The following is a 15,560-nucleotide window of genomic DNA, read 5'->3' as shown; positions in this document are numbered from 1 at the left end:
TATTTCAGCATCCACTCAGCAGTACATGCAGGCTACTGCAGAACTGAGATACGTGATTTTGGTCTTGCTTCTGACATTTTAACATTTAAGTTACAAAGCTTCATTAACATCAGTTTTTGAAGGAATATACAAAGTTCCAAATTCTGTTGCACTTTCCAACACACATGCTTGCTAGAACAAAACAGAACTGTATATTTGATTCAGTGTATACTCAATATATATATATGAGGTATACTTTGTACCTCAATATGAAAGACAATTAAAGCTAACAGAAAACTTCTAGTTTTCATTTTTATCATTGTAAATTGTAAACATCTATCTGCATGTTTCCTTAGCTTTTCAGAAATGTGCTCTGTGCCAGGTAATTTTGCAATAGATGTGAGAATATACAGATAGATATTGTCCTCTGTAAATGACATGTACCTGATGAAATATCTAAATGTTTTCCTAATCCTGATATTGATCTTTTGTGTTGCTTCTGAGAAATCATTTCTCTTTTCTCTTGTGTAGTGTCTTTCCAGGGACAAAGATCTGTGCATAACAGCATTATAATCCTTTTGCACTGAATTCTTCCAGTATTGTGGCAGGAAACAATTGGTATGACCACACTTTTTTTGGTTTTTTTTTTAAGGATTCTTTGTCTTTTGGCAAAGATATTCCCTATGTATTGTGTTCTCTTTCCATTGTTTCATCTGTGAATGCCTTTCATTTGAAAACTCAGCACATTCAAGGGAAGAAAACTGAAAAAGTTTCAAATTACTATCACCTTATTTTTAAATAGAGAGGAAACCAGTACCTAGTGAAATTAATGGCTATAAAGTATTCCAGGATAATAAACAGGTACAGCGATAACACAGAAGTTATAATAATCACCAGAGCTTCTCTTAAGTGTTCCCATCTTGCTCTGTTATGCTGACATTCTCACTGAACTATTGTAGGAGAGCAAAGACACTGTTCATTTTAAACCTTCTCTTTGAATAGCAAAGGCATGGTTAAGGCACTAATCCAGCTGGATAACAATTGCAAACTCTATAACCAATAGCAGGTGACACAAAGCATGATGAAAGATACATATCTTGGATCTGTTCTAGGCATCAATCCAGGGCTGTGGTCTGTAACTGCAGGAAAAACGCCAAACCTTCAGCTTTTAGGAAACCCTTAGAAATTTTATATACAGCATGAGGACTTGGCTAATCTTTAATAGGAGAAGGAGAGTGAAATAAAAAATCCAAATCCCTTTTGCAATACCTATTAACTTTCTATGACATAGTGGAAGTTCAGCCATGTTGAAAGAAGACTGCAAAAGTAGCTTTAAAAGTATCAGTTACAGTTAAAAAAATATTTTGATGGACAAAAAATTTAGATGACATTCATACGTTATTTTCTCCTCTTTTTATTTTATTCCCATTCATCAAATTTTTTGTTTTGGTGAAAGCCAAGACTTGATCCAACTGTCAATGTCTAATGGAAAGCCTTTGTTGACTCTGTCTGTAGAGCCTGTGTCCATACAGAGTCCAAAATGGAAACCTTCGGGTATTCTACTTGTGGAAATATGACAGAATTTGCATTTTTTCCACTTTACTCTGGGAAACTCTGAACGGAGATGTTTAAAAGGAGAAAAACAGTAAGCATGGAAAGGTGAGGTTTAAAAAGAAATTACTGTGACTTTTAGTATTTTTTTCTTACTGTTAAAAACTGAGATTTACAACCAAGATATTTTGTCAGAATGCAGAATTATGGTACATTTTTTATCAAAAGGATACCCAGGATGCCAAGAAAAAGAAGAGGAATTTTTGGGTTCTGCATTGGATAACCAATACATGCTGCTTTAGACACCCATCTGGTTATTGAGAAATGCATATTCTAACCTGTCTGAGGCTAAACAAGAGCTGGGCCCTTGCAAATAATTCATTTAAGACGTCTAATAACCATTGCATCTATTCTTCATTGTTTCAGGCCACAAGTCTGGCTGCCTTTTTCTGTTCAGTCTCAAAATTATATGGGTGATATGGATCTGAGGTGTCTAAAGCATGAGATTTCTGCAGAAAGGAAACAAGATAGCTTTAGCACTCTAGGCACTGGCTGAGGAGTGAATCATAATTGGGATACCAATGACACATGTTTGTCAGCTTACCTCCCTTGCCCCATCTATTAAGCTTCCATACATTTGGACCCAGTGTAAGCCTTGGAGAAGAAATACACATTACATAAGCTCAGCAGAGAACTTGTTACTATTTGCTTGTATAATCTGCCAAGGATACTGTTTGCTTTGAGAGTGCTTCAGCCCCCATCATCTTTTCATTAACTGGGTTGGACTGCTCCTACAGAGCTGGAGCAGGCTCCATGCTAAAATTTGGAGGCCAAACAAAAGTTCCCCTGTCATTCTCCTGCTACTGCCAAAGGATGTAAAAAGGCTGTTTTTTTAAAAAAAAAAAAGCAAAAGCCAAACCAAAACAAAACTGAGGCTAAGATCATGAAAACAGGCCAGAAACAGAGTATAAAATAATTGGTAATCAGTAGAGCACAGTCTGCTGGACAACTTGGAACTCAATGTAAAGTTGCTCACTCTTTGGCAAGGAAACAACTGCAACCAATGGCAAGGTCCACATAAAAGGTAACAGCTTTCTATTGCTACAACTTCTTGCCTTGGCTCAGATTGAGAAGAGAGTGATGTGAGTAGTAGCACCACCATTGGACAGATTTTAAATACATTTAATAAGCTGCTACATGTATTCTTCCAAATAGTGGTAATTTGCAAAATCTGCTTTTCAAAGGCTAGAAAATAAAAGGTTGCCTTTGTTCCCCTACCTCAATCTATGCCTCAGATCATGATGTCGTTTTTTAATTACATAAACATATTTTTATCTACAGACCTCCATGGGAATGTGGGGAAGTGAAAACATTTCTAAGAGCTCAGTGTGGATGTGTGCCAAATGTCCACATCGTCAGCACTCTGACTGTTGCCTCCTATGGGATATTGATCACTGAGCAGCCAAAAGCTTTCATACAATGACCATTACTAGGTGTATTCACCAGTTTAGCCTGAAGGGCAATTAAGAGAGAATCAAAGGAGCTTGATCTAAAAACAGACTTGCTTACCCATAAACTCCACTTTTTTGTGTGTGATTATAAAATTCAGAAGTATTTTGTCAGAAGGGGAAAAATGTGTATGATTTCATCTACACTGTGTCATTGTTCAGTTTACTCTATGCCAAGCTAAAATATGAGGGACGATATAAAGAGCTTAAATTGAATGAGAGACAGTATTTATCTGTGTGACTTCTTTATTAAGGAAACAGCCTCTCTGATGGTAAAAAGGTCAGTGCTGCCTCATTATGCCTACTGTATCCTTTAATCTTTTTTATTTTATGTGTTGAAATCAAGAAATAGAAAGCTATGTTAAACAGCTAAATTGATTTTTTTTTCCTTTTATTCTATTAGATTAGCTTCAGGGTCACATGTTTTGTGATATTTCCAGAATAACATTGTCCTGAGATTTCACTGCACATCTGTAATACTGTTTGGAAGACTATATATATGTGTGTGTGTGTGTATATATATATATATATATGTGCGTAGGTATGCATAAAACTCAAGTTGTTTGAAAAACAGCCCATGTTTACTGAATTTCAAAGAGGTATTTGAATTACTTTGTCAAATTAAAGTACTGTTGTACATCTCCTTTTCCAGGTGCAAGCAACAGTGCTCATTGCTATTTTGCTGGATGAAAGGGAGTACCATGGATAGTATTTATTGCAAAAGGAAAAAAATATTTACAGGATAATAGTGTAGCACAAATCTTTTGAAAAGTAATATCAACTACTGTCTCTCATAGTGTGCTGCCATTTTATAGTAGATGGTTCTATATTGCTGATACAGGGAAGTGAATTTTATGTAAATGCACTAATATAATGGGATTTTTTAATCCTGACTGGTGGAAGAATTTTCAAGCATATTTGCTAAAGTCATAGTCAATGTCATTAGTCATAGTCAGTGACTTGAGAAACAGCATTTCTGGAAGAAAAAGAAAATGAAAGATACAGTTTCAGCACTGTATAAACTAGTTGCACTATTTCAACTAATTCTGAAAACAATTAGTGGGACTCAGCAGGACTTTATACATGTTAAAAATATTGAAATAATTTTGTTTTGTCGATATATCCCCAATATAAAATTGGTCTGGGCAGAATCCTTTTTTGGTTTATTCTATGCCTGTGTTAAAATAAATAAAAACTATTAAAAACACCCCAAAACCAAACAAACGACATACCCCACCACAATCCAAACCTTGAAAGAAAAAAAAATCAAAAGGCACCAAAAATTGTTAATAAATTTTGGGTATTAATGTTTTGGTGAGAAAACCTGCATATAAATGAAAAAAAAAAAAAACCACCAAAAGCGTTTCTGGTGCCTGGTGCTTGCACCAGCTTTTCAGGCTTTCCATCATGTTGCAGCCCCAATATTTATTTAGCTATGTATTCTCATAAATGTCAGTTTTCTTTCAAATTTGTTTGGCTCTGGTTAGTGATTTCAATGGATATTGTGCCTGTAAGCATTCAAACATCTCAGCAATGTTTTCACCTCAGCCCCCCACCCCTGCCATGTGATGTGATGTCAGCACACATCTTGTTGATGGCATGTGGAGTCAGAAGAAAGAAAAGATATTCCTGTGCTAGGAAGTATGTAAGCTGGAAATGCTAGAATGGGAGAATAATGTTAGAATGGGAGAATAAGACATCATAATCTTACAGCAATAAAAACCAAGTACTATGACAAGTTTCTAAGGGTAAATATGATTTACCTGTTAAGATGGGAGAAGTTTCAGAAAAAGCAAAACAAACAGATACTTGACCTACATTTTCAAGTGAGCCAAATTTGACTTCTTGTTGTGGGGACTTAAATTATGTTCCAGAGGTAATAAGTTGCTGGGATTTTGAAGTGCACCTAGTGTAAAAAATGAGACATACTGAGTTTGAAGCAAAACTAAGTATGTATATATAATATGTGTATATATTCACTTAGTATACTAAGTGAAGATTCTGTACACATGATTTTGAAGAATTAACTGTGTTGAAAAATAGCCTACAAATCTGTAGGCATAAATAGGGAGATTTTGCCACTTGCAAACATGTGTAGCACTTTGCCTTCTATTTAAAAAATGTTAGCAAGTTCAGCTGAAATCATTCAGATGTGTCTCTATAACTGGTTGTAGCCAAACTGGTAAGTTGCAGCAGATATTTGCCTGCAAAATCATATTAAACATGTTTGCCAGTAGGTAGTTCTGCATGCATCTTGAAACTCTGTTTCTGGAAAATTTAGAGAGCTCTCCCTGAAACACCAGTGAAAGGGTGCTGTCTCAGCAAACAGAGACCAGATGGCCTGCCTATACTGGTATTTTTTGTGTTGTTTTATATATATATATATCTTCCCTGTTTTATCCTGATATTTTTGCCTGATGACTCATTGTTTTTAAGCTTGTTCACCTAAAAGATGAGTGATCCAGAAGTATGGAACAGCCCGACATGCCAAGATAGAAATAAACAGAGCATGGTTTTACATGAAAGGTTTTGCCAGGTTTTCTACTGAAGTGTGCAAATTTAAAGCTGTGGATCAACACCCTGCTCTGAGCACTCAGTGTTGTGTCACAATGCAGTGACAGTGACAAACTCCTGAGCAGACAAGCCCACTTAAAAATACTATGGAGGCACTCAGCAATAAAGGACAATTGCCTGCAACATCCAAGAACTATCAAGGACTTCTGAAGACTGATGGCCAATATGGAGTATCACTTTACAAACTCATTATACATCCTAATGCTGTTGCCTTACTGAATTGCTGAGACTTTTTCTGGTTCAGGGAGTGATGTAACACTAGTTTGGCCCTCCACTATAGTTTGTGTAAGTTAGTTCGAGCAAGATTAATTTGTGTGAGCTCCCCAAGTGCAGCTAACTTGCTCACAACTAGCTTTAGGTCTCCAAGATATTGTGCACATATATCTGGTATTGGAAAGCTCATAGCAGCTGGCAATCCATCGGCAGTTTCCTCAGGAATATCAAAAAATTCAAGCTGCATGATGCAATTACCAGAAGCAGTGGGAGAATATTTTATTTTTTCAGTCTTGGGCTTTTTTATGTTTTTTTAGCCAGTGGCTCACTCTTATGACATTCACTTTATGAAGGACAACACTGTTACATGAATGGCTTACTTTTAAGTTTTCTTCCAGGAAAAAGTACCATAGCTGTAAAATCTCTAACCATCTGACTGATAGTCTGTTTTTCCAATGCCCATGCTATAAACAGAAAAGAACTGATGATTGTAGACCTGCTTTAAGATGAGTCATTACTTGTTTACTTATTCTTTAATAGTTTTGCCCAAATTTCACAATTTCTATCTACTGCTCAGTTACAGATTCCTGCCTAGTTTTCCTGATGTTCTTAATTTTAAATCTCTTCCAGCATTACAGCTCTCCAGATTTTTACCTGTTACCATCTGTTGATTTTTTACCAAAATATTATTCATCTGTTTTCGAAATGGAATCCCATTGCAGTATTCTGCATGTGTTTCTAATCTTCCCAAGAACCCTTGAATTATTTCTCCATTTTCAGCAGCGTGCTCAGCTCCTCCTAGTTTAATAGATCTGCAGATTTCATTAATGTACCATTTACTCCCTCTTCTAGCTCATTATTGAAGCTATTAAATGAGATCCGAAGTAATACTAATCTTTGTGTACTGCACTAAATGCCTCCCTTCAAACTTATTGTTTATCATTACCCTTCATTGTTTGTCATCACCCTTCATTTCAGTCAACATGATAGTTCATTTCCAATTTGATTTAAGTTTGGGAACAGAATTTTGACAGAATTGGTGATGGGAGAAGAAAGGCTAATCAACAATCCAGGAGAGGCTTCTAATTAAGGCTTAATTTAGAGAATCAAAGTTATGAGTTCTCTATGAGTTCAGTCACGGTGTAAGTCAGTATGGTGTCTCCATAACTTAACTGAGAACACCTTAAGCCCAGTGCTAAAATATCTTAAAGAAAACAGTATATGGCAGAAGTCAGACATACCACAGTATATCCTCTGCTCCCTACTCATGAATTTTGTATTACTATTAAAAAAATCAAGTTTGTCTGGCAGACTTTAAAGTGTTTTAGTAAATTTGTTTCTCAATAGCTGCTCTATTATGTTGCCGCAGAGAGAAGCTAAATTTATGAGTAACAATTACAAAGAGAACTCACAGAAGTATATGAACTTCTATCTTTGGCTGTTTGAGAGACATGGTCTTGCTTCCAAAGAAGGTATGTCTTTCTACTGCTCCATGCATGGTTTAAAATTTCAAGAACAAGATTTTAATTTTCACCACCCTTTCAAAATTTAATTTCTAAACTCCATAGTAAATACTATTAATAATAGGAATAGGATATTTACAATAGGAAACATCAATTCAGTCAGGAAAATCTCCTTTTGACAGGATACAATTCCTCTGATAATAATTAGCCCCACATGACTGAAAGTCCAACACCAAAATCTATTCTTCTTTCACCTTAATAAAATATCTTGCATTTTGTAAAGTTAGTTACTAACATGTATTATCAGGGCCAATTACTCATGCTTTTTATTGACTTGACAAAAAAATCTTTGTCCAAGTGCATTTGGATACTGCTTGCTTTTTCCTTACAAATACTTGGCTTGAGCTCACTTGGTTACATATGTGCCAGTGCAGATGTAAAGGCCTTAAATGTAGGCTGGAAAAATAATGCCTCTAGATAGAGCTCTAGAGTTCTCCTAAAGAGAAACATATCTGTATGTGTTGGACAATAAAACAGTGGGACAGTGAAATACTAAAATTCACATTGCAGCCAGATTATTTGTTACATGTAGGGAAAATGATCAGAGTAAGAAGGTGGGTGCATCCTTGAAGCCATGGAGAGGGTCTAATGAAGATGTGATTTCCAGTCACACCACTGCAGTAAGGAGTGATTTATGAATCCAGAAATACAACCAGAAGTGGGATCACAAATGTAGAAACTGGGTTGCCAGAAAAGTTTGATCTTAGTTGCTTTTAGCACAGCTTCTCAGAATTCTGAAGTCCTGGTTCTTTCAGAATCTGCCTACTTACCTCACATAACCTGGGATCTCATTATTGTGAATCTGACTTAACCTCTGAGGAAGATTTTTTTCATGCTCCCCCAGACTGCTTATGGAATATTTTCTTCCTACTCAGTCTCTCTCAAAACCCATCTCTGTTGATTCCTGATAGGGAATCAACAGTGACACTTTTTAGCCTTGTTTTAATACTTAAGCATTTTTATAAAACTTTTTATTGGGCCTATCTGCCCCTCTCCCCCTATTATTGAGTTACATTTATATTATATCTCCTGTGAAACTGAGTTGTATTATTCTCAGGAAAATGATTCAATGTTATATTTTCAAAGGTGCCTACCAGTAACATTTAATGATGTAAAAAATGAGCATTATTACTCTGGTCCATTAATACTCATTAATCATGATTTAAGGTGGCCCTAGTGAGTTTTACTGTTAACTGTCCTTATCTTGCAGATGAAAGCCTGAGGATGGTGTACCAACAAGAGAACATTGACTAGTCCATTTCATTGATTTTTGATTATCTGTATAATACACATGAAGGATATGAATGTTTGCCTAGGCCACGTGTCAGCATGTGTTTTGGGAACAAATTAGTATGTTGTGCCTCATTTCCCTCTTTGTTCCTTTGTATTCAGGGGGCTTTTACCTTTCCTCTGAAAGACACTTGAGGAAATACATTCCTGCTGTGAAAGCCCGATTTATTTTGCATTGCATCTGCACTGTCTGGTTCTGCAATATTCGTTTTGGAATTAAATCAGCTTCCCTGTGTCTTTACAAAGGAATTCATTTTTTTCTAAGAGGTTGATTCTTTTATTGTGTGCATTCTTGGCAAAAGTATGTGCACTGACTGTATTAGTGGCTTTCCTATGTAGAGTAAGGTTTCTTACTTTTATTATCAAAGAAAATGTCAGTTACATGTATAATGCTTTGCAGAAGTAGGTCCTCACCCAGAAGGATTTTAAAATCAAGAGATTCTCTTACCTCAGATAGAGGTAAGTGGAGTAAAGAAGAATAGTGGTCATATATTACAGCAGTCCAATATGAGCTGATACTGACCTTGGCAAAAGCAGTGCACATGCAGTGTTATAATAAGTGAGGGAAAAGCACCAGTAAATAAAAAAAAATTAAAAAAAAATAAAAAAAATTTGCAGTAGTGCCATCTAGTGTGCCAGGTGTTGCAGTTTTCTGGAGAGGGACAATAAACTACTTTCAACCTATCCCACTTGTTACCTGACTCTCCTCCTGCTGCTGCTCCCTTTTCAGTCTGCTGACAGGAGAGCAGTAACAGCATTGACAGAAGGTAGAGGAAAAGACCTGAGGGCTGTTTTGCAGATGCCGATTCTGGCACACATGCCATAAGGTTGTCATTGCTGGTCTAGAAAAATGAGCATCTACGGGGTTTTAAAGAAGGAGAAAGATAGCTGTTGTGTCTGTACTCCCATACAAATCTTGCTCATCTATTAATTGGTTTCCACTGCAAAACGTAGTGGCTAAAATATCCTTTTTCAGCTACTGCAGGCAAGTTCTCCTGGTGTTGGAAGAGAAAGAAAAATTAATTTTGATATCAGGAAAGAAGAGGAGCTGGTTTTTGAAGCTTACTGGAAGAGGTGGAAATTATTTTATGTCTGGTGGCTAAAGGAATTACGTTGAACAGAGGGTCCAGAAAGTTCTCTGTATGGGAGATGGGAGTTGAGATGCAAGTGAAGGGAAAGAGCGACCTGTTTTGTGCATTAATTCTTTGTACTAGGAGGAGCCCTTTTACTGTGACCACCCTAGTCTTTTCCACTGCTGCCTTTTCCACTTTCACTGGTAGCTGACTGAACCTCTCCGCTTTAATCCCGAGATATGCAAAGTGCATGGCTTACCCTTCAGTGTGTGAAGTTTATTTTTGTCTTCCATATAGAATCTGCTTGTAACAGGTGGAAGAGTGATCAAGCCAGGAAGTGTTGTCTGCAAATGAAACCAACATCTCCACAGCACACATAATGCTGTGTATTCACCTGTCCTCTGCAGCCAGTGCTGGAGGATATTGCTTTTCCAGTTGGATTTGCTTGGGCTGCAGCTACAGCAGCATATCAAATTGAAGGTGTCAATTTTTAGCTATCAAAGTGTTAAAGAAGTTTTCAGTGAACAAAGTCTGGATCCAGGAAGAAGAGTGTTTGATCTTTGCCTTGTTATGTAGATACTACTTCTGATGCAAAACCATGTAGCACTTCTGTTTAAAGACTTCTGACTTGAGGAGTGAAAGATGTTTCAAATCCCAGGAATACGGCTAGGTAATGAAAATGGAGCTAGTTATTGTGGGGGAGGAAGCAGTTATAAGTAATTTTTTCATCTACTTCTTGTGTATATCCTTTCTGTAGAGCTAGTTCAAGTAGATTGCTATTGGCTATTTTGAAACTGGATGGGAGAACTACCTCATCAGATATTGATACTCACATGAAGTCTTCAGTTAGGAACTCATCTCCAAAGATTATGAAGAAAAATGAACCAAGAGGTTAATAGACGGACTTGTAGAGGCTGTCCCCTAGGGACATGTGTCATATTCCCAGCTGAATAGAGGGACTGATGAAGGGATTTTCCCAGCACAATATGAAAATATGTTGCAGATTAGGGAATGTAAACATATAAACACAGGGACACCTAAAGCCATAACCCGTCCAAACTTTATCCTTTCATAAATGTGTCTCTATAAACCTTCAAAATACATATAGACCTGATTTTCTCCTATTATACCCTGAAGCATACAGGCACTTAACTCCCATTGATTTCAGTACCTAAATGGGAGTTGTAGATCCTAAATTGTCTTTGAGGATGTAGCCTTTAGTTCTTGGTTATTGCTGAAACTGAGAGTACTTGCCCATGCTCAGTATCTTTTAACGAGCTCAGTTCACTTCACCTAATAGACTGCACAGCTCGCAGTTCCCAGGGAATCAATATTCTGGACCAGATTCTAACTCGAGTCCTGCAATGCACAAAGCTCTTCTAAATAATTTTTAAAATGTGAATTGTGTGTGCATTATAATTTCCTGCTTTTTGAGTGGTTAGATGTGCAACTTTAATGTTCTCTTAATGTATTTTTAATGAACTTTCTTAAGGCTTCTGAGTGGGGAAAACATAAAAAAAAAAAATCTATAATATGGTCTAGACACTACTCAAATGACCCTTTTCCTGCAGAAGTAAGAAACTCAACAGGGAATTCCTTCTCCTGAAAGCTTCAGAGGCTGTGCAGCTTCCGACTTAGAGGCATCATGATTGAAGCAATAGTTCTTGCAGAGTCCAAACTCAGTTGCTGTGCATTTCACAAGATACACAGTGGAAGAGGCACGAGCTGACAGGCTACTTTATTTTTTACTGTCAGCTATGTATTTATGCACAGCACAACCTTCTCCACTCTGTATATTTCAAAGCGCTAAAAAATCATACCAATTGTACTCTGCATGCTCAAAGTGCAGATTTCAAAGGTTCATGACTCAGTCAAATCAAAATCAATTTGCACCAGAACATTCAAAAGCACTTCTTCTTACTGAGGGCCATTTCTATGCTAAATTTCAACTCTGTGCTTGATTTTTTTCCCTACTTTTTATGTTTTTTTTGGGAAAAGTTGCAAGAAAATTCTTCTAATGGTAAAAGTGGTTTTCTTCACTTCTTTCATATGCCAAATAATGGAAATGCGTTAATTCAAACAAAATTACACTTTTTGATCAGAGACCAGGTCAAGAAAATTTCATTCCCAAAGGTTAAAGGACAGCTGAATTAAAGAAAAAGTGTATTTGGAAAAGTACATGAAAACTTAAATACTCTGATCAGTAATATTCCTGCTTTAGGAGCTTCACTAGCTGGAAAAGCGTTACATTTCTTTCTCTTGTAATAATTGCAGAGTATGGGGAACATGTATCATCATAATTTATATTATTAATTTGATGGCATGTCACGTGCTGATTTGGTATCCAATTCACGCCTTAGTATTTTAAATGTAAAATCAGTTCCTCATCACTGTTCTTTCCTGGCCTCAAGGCTCACTCCAGTTATGCCTACACTATGGAGTGGTGTGTAGCATGGGAGATTCTGAGCAAGCTTAGAGGTGCAAGCTTGGTTCATTGAAGCAGAGCAGGGCTCTGCAGTCTAATTGTGGCTCAGCAGCATGTGTTAGTGTAGCTAGAGCTTTCTGTTGCCTCGGCTGGATTCCTTCCTTCACTCTGTCAGGTGGCTCAGATGCTCGGTGCTGTACAGAGAAGTCTCTTTGAACAGTGTCAGGAGTGCTTGAAAATGGGTCTGTTTGCTACAGCCCCACTCAGGGCTTTACAGTGGCTAATGACCACTGGAGTAGTACTGTTAGACTGATGAAAATCAAATGTTTCTCCTCCTCCCTCTCACTTCCTTTGCTGGAAGAAGGCAGACAAAAAAGAGGGAACATTCAGCCTCTGCTCTGGATGCCAATTCTTAACCAAAGGTGTGTTAACTGCCTGTTATGGCAGCTTTTGTGTCCCTTCACTCCAATGGTACTGAAAAGAGAGCTGTACCGAATCAATACGGTGCAGGAAGCCTGCTCTTAAAGGCTTCAAAATCCTAGGTGGCATCAAAGAATTACTGCTATTTGTTATTTTCTGCACTTCTCTCAGATGACTATTTATTTCAGCAGACATGTTTGAAATTTGAAGCAGGATTCAGAAAACTTGTAGTATTGTATTTTTCTGAGGAGCATACAGACAGACCACCAAGTCTATCATAAAATCTGAGATTAAGAAAAACTCAAACTGTCTTGTTCTAAAATTTGACCTACTTTGAAGGTTGTCCCATGTAAAATTTAATTTACTGACCAACCAAATGTAGATGTATGGGTGTTCGTGTGCTGCAATAAAATTCTGTAAAGACCATGAAATGTGACGATGATCTCTGAAAAGCTAGGTTATAGAAGTGATATTACAGATTTTAGTAATGCTTTAAATTAAGTGTCTTCAATATGCTTAACCTTGCATTAAACTTAGATTTAATAAGACAGATGTATATTAAGTACCGAATATACTTAAGGGAGCAATCTTGCATTGGCAGGGGATGGACTCAATGACCTCCTAATAGTTCTCCTCCATCTCTAATTTCTATGATACTAATTGATTATTAAAACACTTTTATTGAGGATTGATATGTAGCTATTATATAGTTATTAATCTTATAATCCAACTGATATTTAATTCATACATAATTTTAACACACAATGTCATTTTAGTTTTTAAAGAATAACGCTGGAACAGTGTGTTCACTAGGACTCTGAAAAATCGTGGTGGTAAATGAGGTTGGCCATTTTGAGGTTAATTGCAATTTTATGATTAAATCACACTTTACAGGGGTTTACAGAGGGAAGTAAGTTTACAGAGCTCTCCACAGAAAAAAAATGTAATGTTTGCCTCAGCTATAGCATGGCTCAGGAAAGACAAAGAAACTTGTAATGAAGAGAGGTGCATTTATTAAAATCAAATATTATATGTTGTTAGGTCTCAGACAACAGCTAAATTTTGAATATTTTAATGGTAATCTGTGTACCTCAATTTTAGAATTGTGAAGAACTATTCTAGAACTCTGAAAGTTTGGGGGAAATTGTGCAGTGCTTTTGAACATTCAAAATTAATTTCTGTGAATGTCTGGCTAAACAAAAAGCAGAAGTTTTGTAGAGCTGTGTTATTAATTCAGTTTGTATATGCCTAGGGCCATGGCTCATAATGGCATTCCTTTCTTTTTAACAAACTGTCAAGATTTTCAAAGGGTATCCTGAAAGCCATAAGTGCCTATTTGCTGGATGTATTTCTCATACCCTAAAGGCTTTCTTTGATATGGACTGATCTTTTACATTTATGGATGGAAGCTGCATTAGAAAATGCCCTTTGTGAAAACCTGTAGTATCTCAAGAGTGGCAAACATCTGATTTTTTGGCTAAGGAAGTATGAAGAGTGTTAGAAGTCTGAATGCTTTTTTAAAACAGAATTTTCAAATAATTAGCAGCAAGTAAAAATGTGAATAAATGCGAAAACTAATGCAAATGTATACTAATGCTTAAAAGTTCCTAGTTACTTAAAATAATATAAGGACTGGGTAGAGAATACTTCTCAATTTGCCCATGGGATTTTCAGGGATTTGCACCTACTTTGTGATAAATTATTTATTTGCAACATATGTCTTTTGATGTCAAAAGTGTAATGACCAAGTTTTGTTTTTCAGGCAGAAGGCTGGAATGCAGATGGAAAGGGCCCTAATGTCTGGGACATATTCACCCATCAGGGAGGAGATCGAGTTTTCAAGAACCAGACTGGTGATGTAGCTTGTGGCAGCTACACTCTGTGGGAGGAAGATTTGAAATGTATCAAACAGCTTGGATTGACTCATTATTGCTTTTCTCTTTCCTGGTCACGTCTGTTACCTGATGGGACGACAGGTTTCATCAACCAGAAACGCAATTGTTTCTTAAAAATAGAAGGTTGCAGCTTTAATTCAAGGTTATTGCTGCAGTCTGGCATAATTAATCCAGTATGCTATTCTGCAGTGTAGCTTTGAAATTGCAACTTTTTTCAGAGTAATTATGGGATGATTTTTTATAGGTTTTCAACAACTTACTAATTAATATTCTAGATCCCCTCGGATAGCACAATCTTCTGGGATAGGATTATTATTATGTTTCCTATGTATCTTTTTGCTTACTCCAGTTTTTTTAATTGTAACTCTAAATCATTTTGCTTCATCAGAATGTTTATACTTACAGGGATCCTAGCCATGAGAATATTTTTGGATGGCTTACAATAGACAAGTTATCTTATTTGGCAAGTGCATTTAGATAGTTTATCAGTATACTCCAATGTGCTGAACTTCACATTGACTAGTTTGCACTGAGGGACATACTTTTCCCAGACATTTTTCTTCAGCAAATTAGAGAGGATTCTTCACACTGATAGGAGCTATGCTTAGTTCTCTGGCAAACAGAAACTGAAAAGAAGAGTTTTCACAGTCTCAGCAGGCAGTGTGTATGTGTAAAGGGATACAGCACATAAATAAACTAGTCAGATTGCTAGAAGTCAGATACAAAATTTGTTTAACTTCTGATTAATTTATTTTAATTCCATTGGTGTGGACTGGGGAAGAGCTTAAGGTCACCCACTAGGAAAAAACAGGAAAGGGCAGTTGTGCCTACAGAACAGAGGAAATGGAAGAAAGAAGAAATTAAGAGAATTATAAAGAATAAAAGCAACTGAAGCTGAAATGATGGGAGAATCAAAGAAGCTGGCTGAGATCTCTTGTACACTGTGAGGATAATGTTCCAAGGAGAAAGAAAGAAAAGTATATTTGAATGAACTTCTGAATCTCAATTCTGCTTCCTACTCTTCTGCATCTCCAAGATGATATATATATATATATATATATATATCTATATCTTTATACTTCTAAGACAGTGTTTGCCTTGGCAATTCC

The 15,560-nt window shown here is 36.6% G+C and overlaps 1 protein-coding gene across 1 annotated transcript; it reads left to right on the top strand.

Annotated features, from left to right (window-relative positions):
* Positions 1 to 7,276: 7,276 nt before the first annotated feature.
* LOC107202747 (cytosolic beta-glucosidase-like) lies at positions 7,277 to 14,645 on the top strand. The gene is made up of 3 exons (XM_015623669.1): positions 7,277 to 7,297; positions 10,119 to 10,191; positions 14,323 to 14,645. Exons 1-3 carry the CDS (start codon positions 7,277 to 7,279, stop codon positions 14,643 to 14,645), a joined length of 417 nt encoding a protein of 138 aa, XP_015479155.1.
* Positions 14,646 to 15,560: the final 915 nt, after the last annotated feature.

Source organism: Parus major, chromosome 4, assembly GCF_001522545.3.
Source record: "Parus major isolate Abel chromosome 4, Parus_major1.1, whole genome shotgun sequence".
NCBI classification, from domain to species: domain Eukaryota; kingdom Metazoa; phylum Chordata; class Aves; order Passeriformes; family Paridae; genus Parus; species Parus major.
The sequence above is the reverse complement of the archived record's forward strand: the minus strand, read 5'-3'. Positions and strand labels throughout refer to the sequence as shown.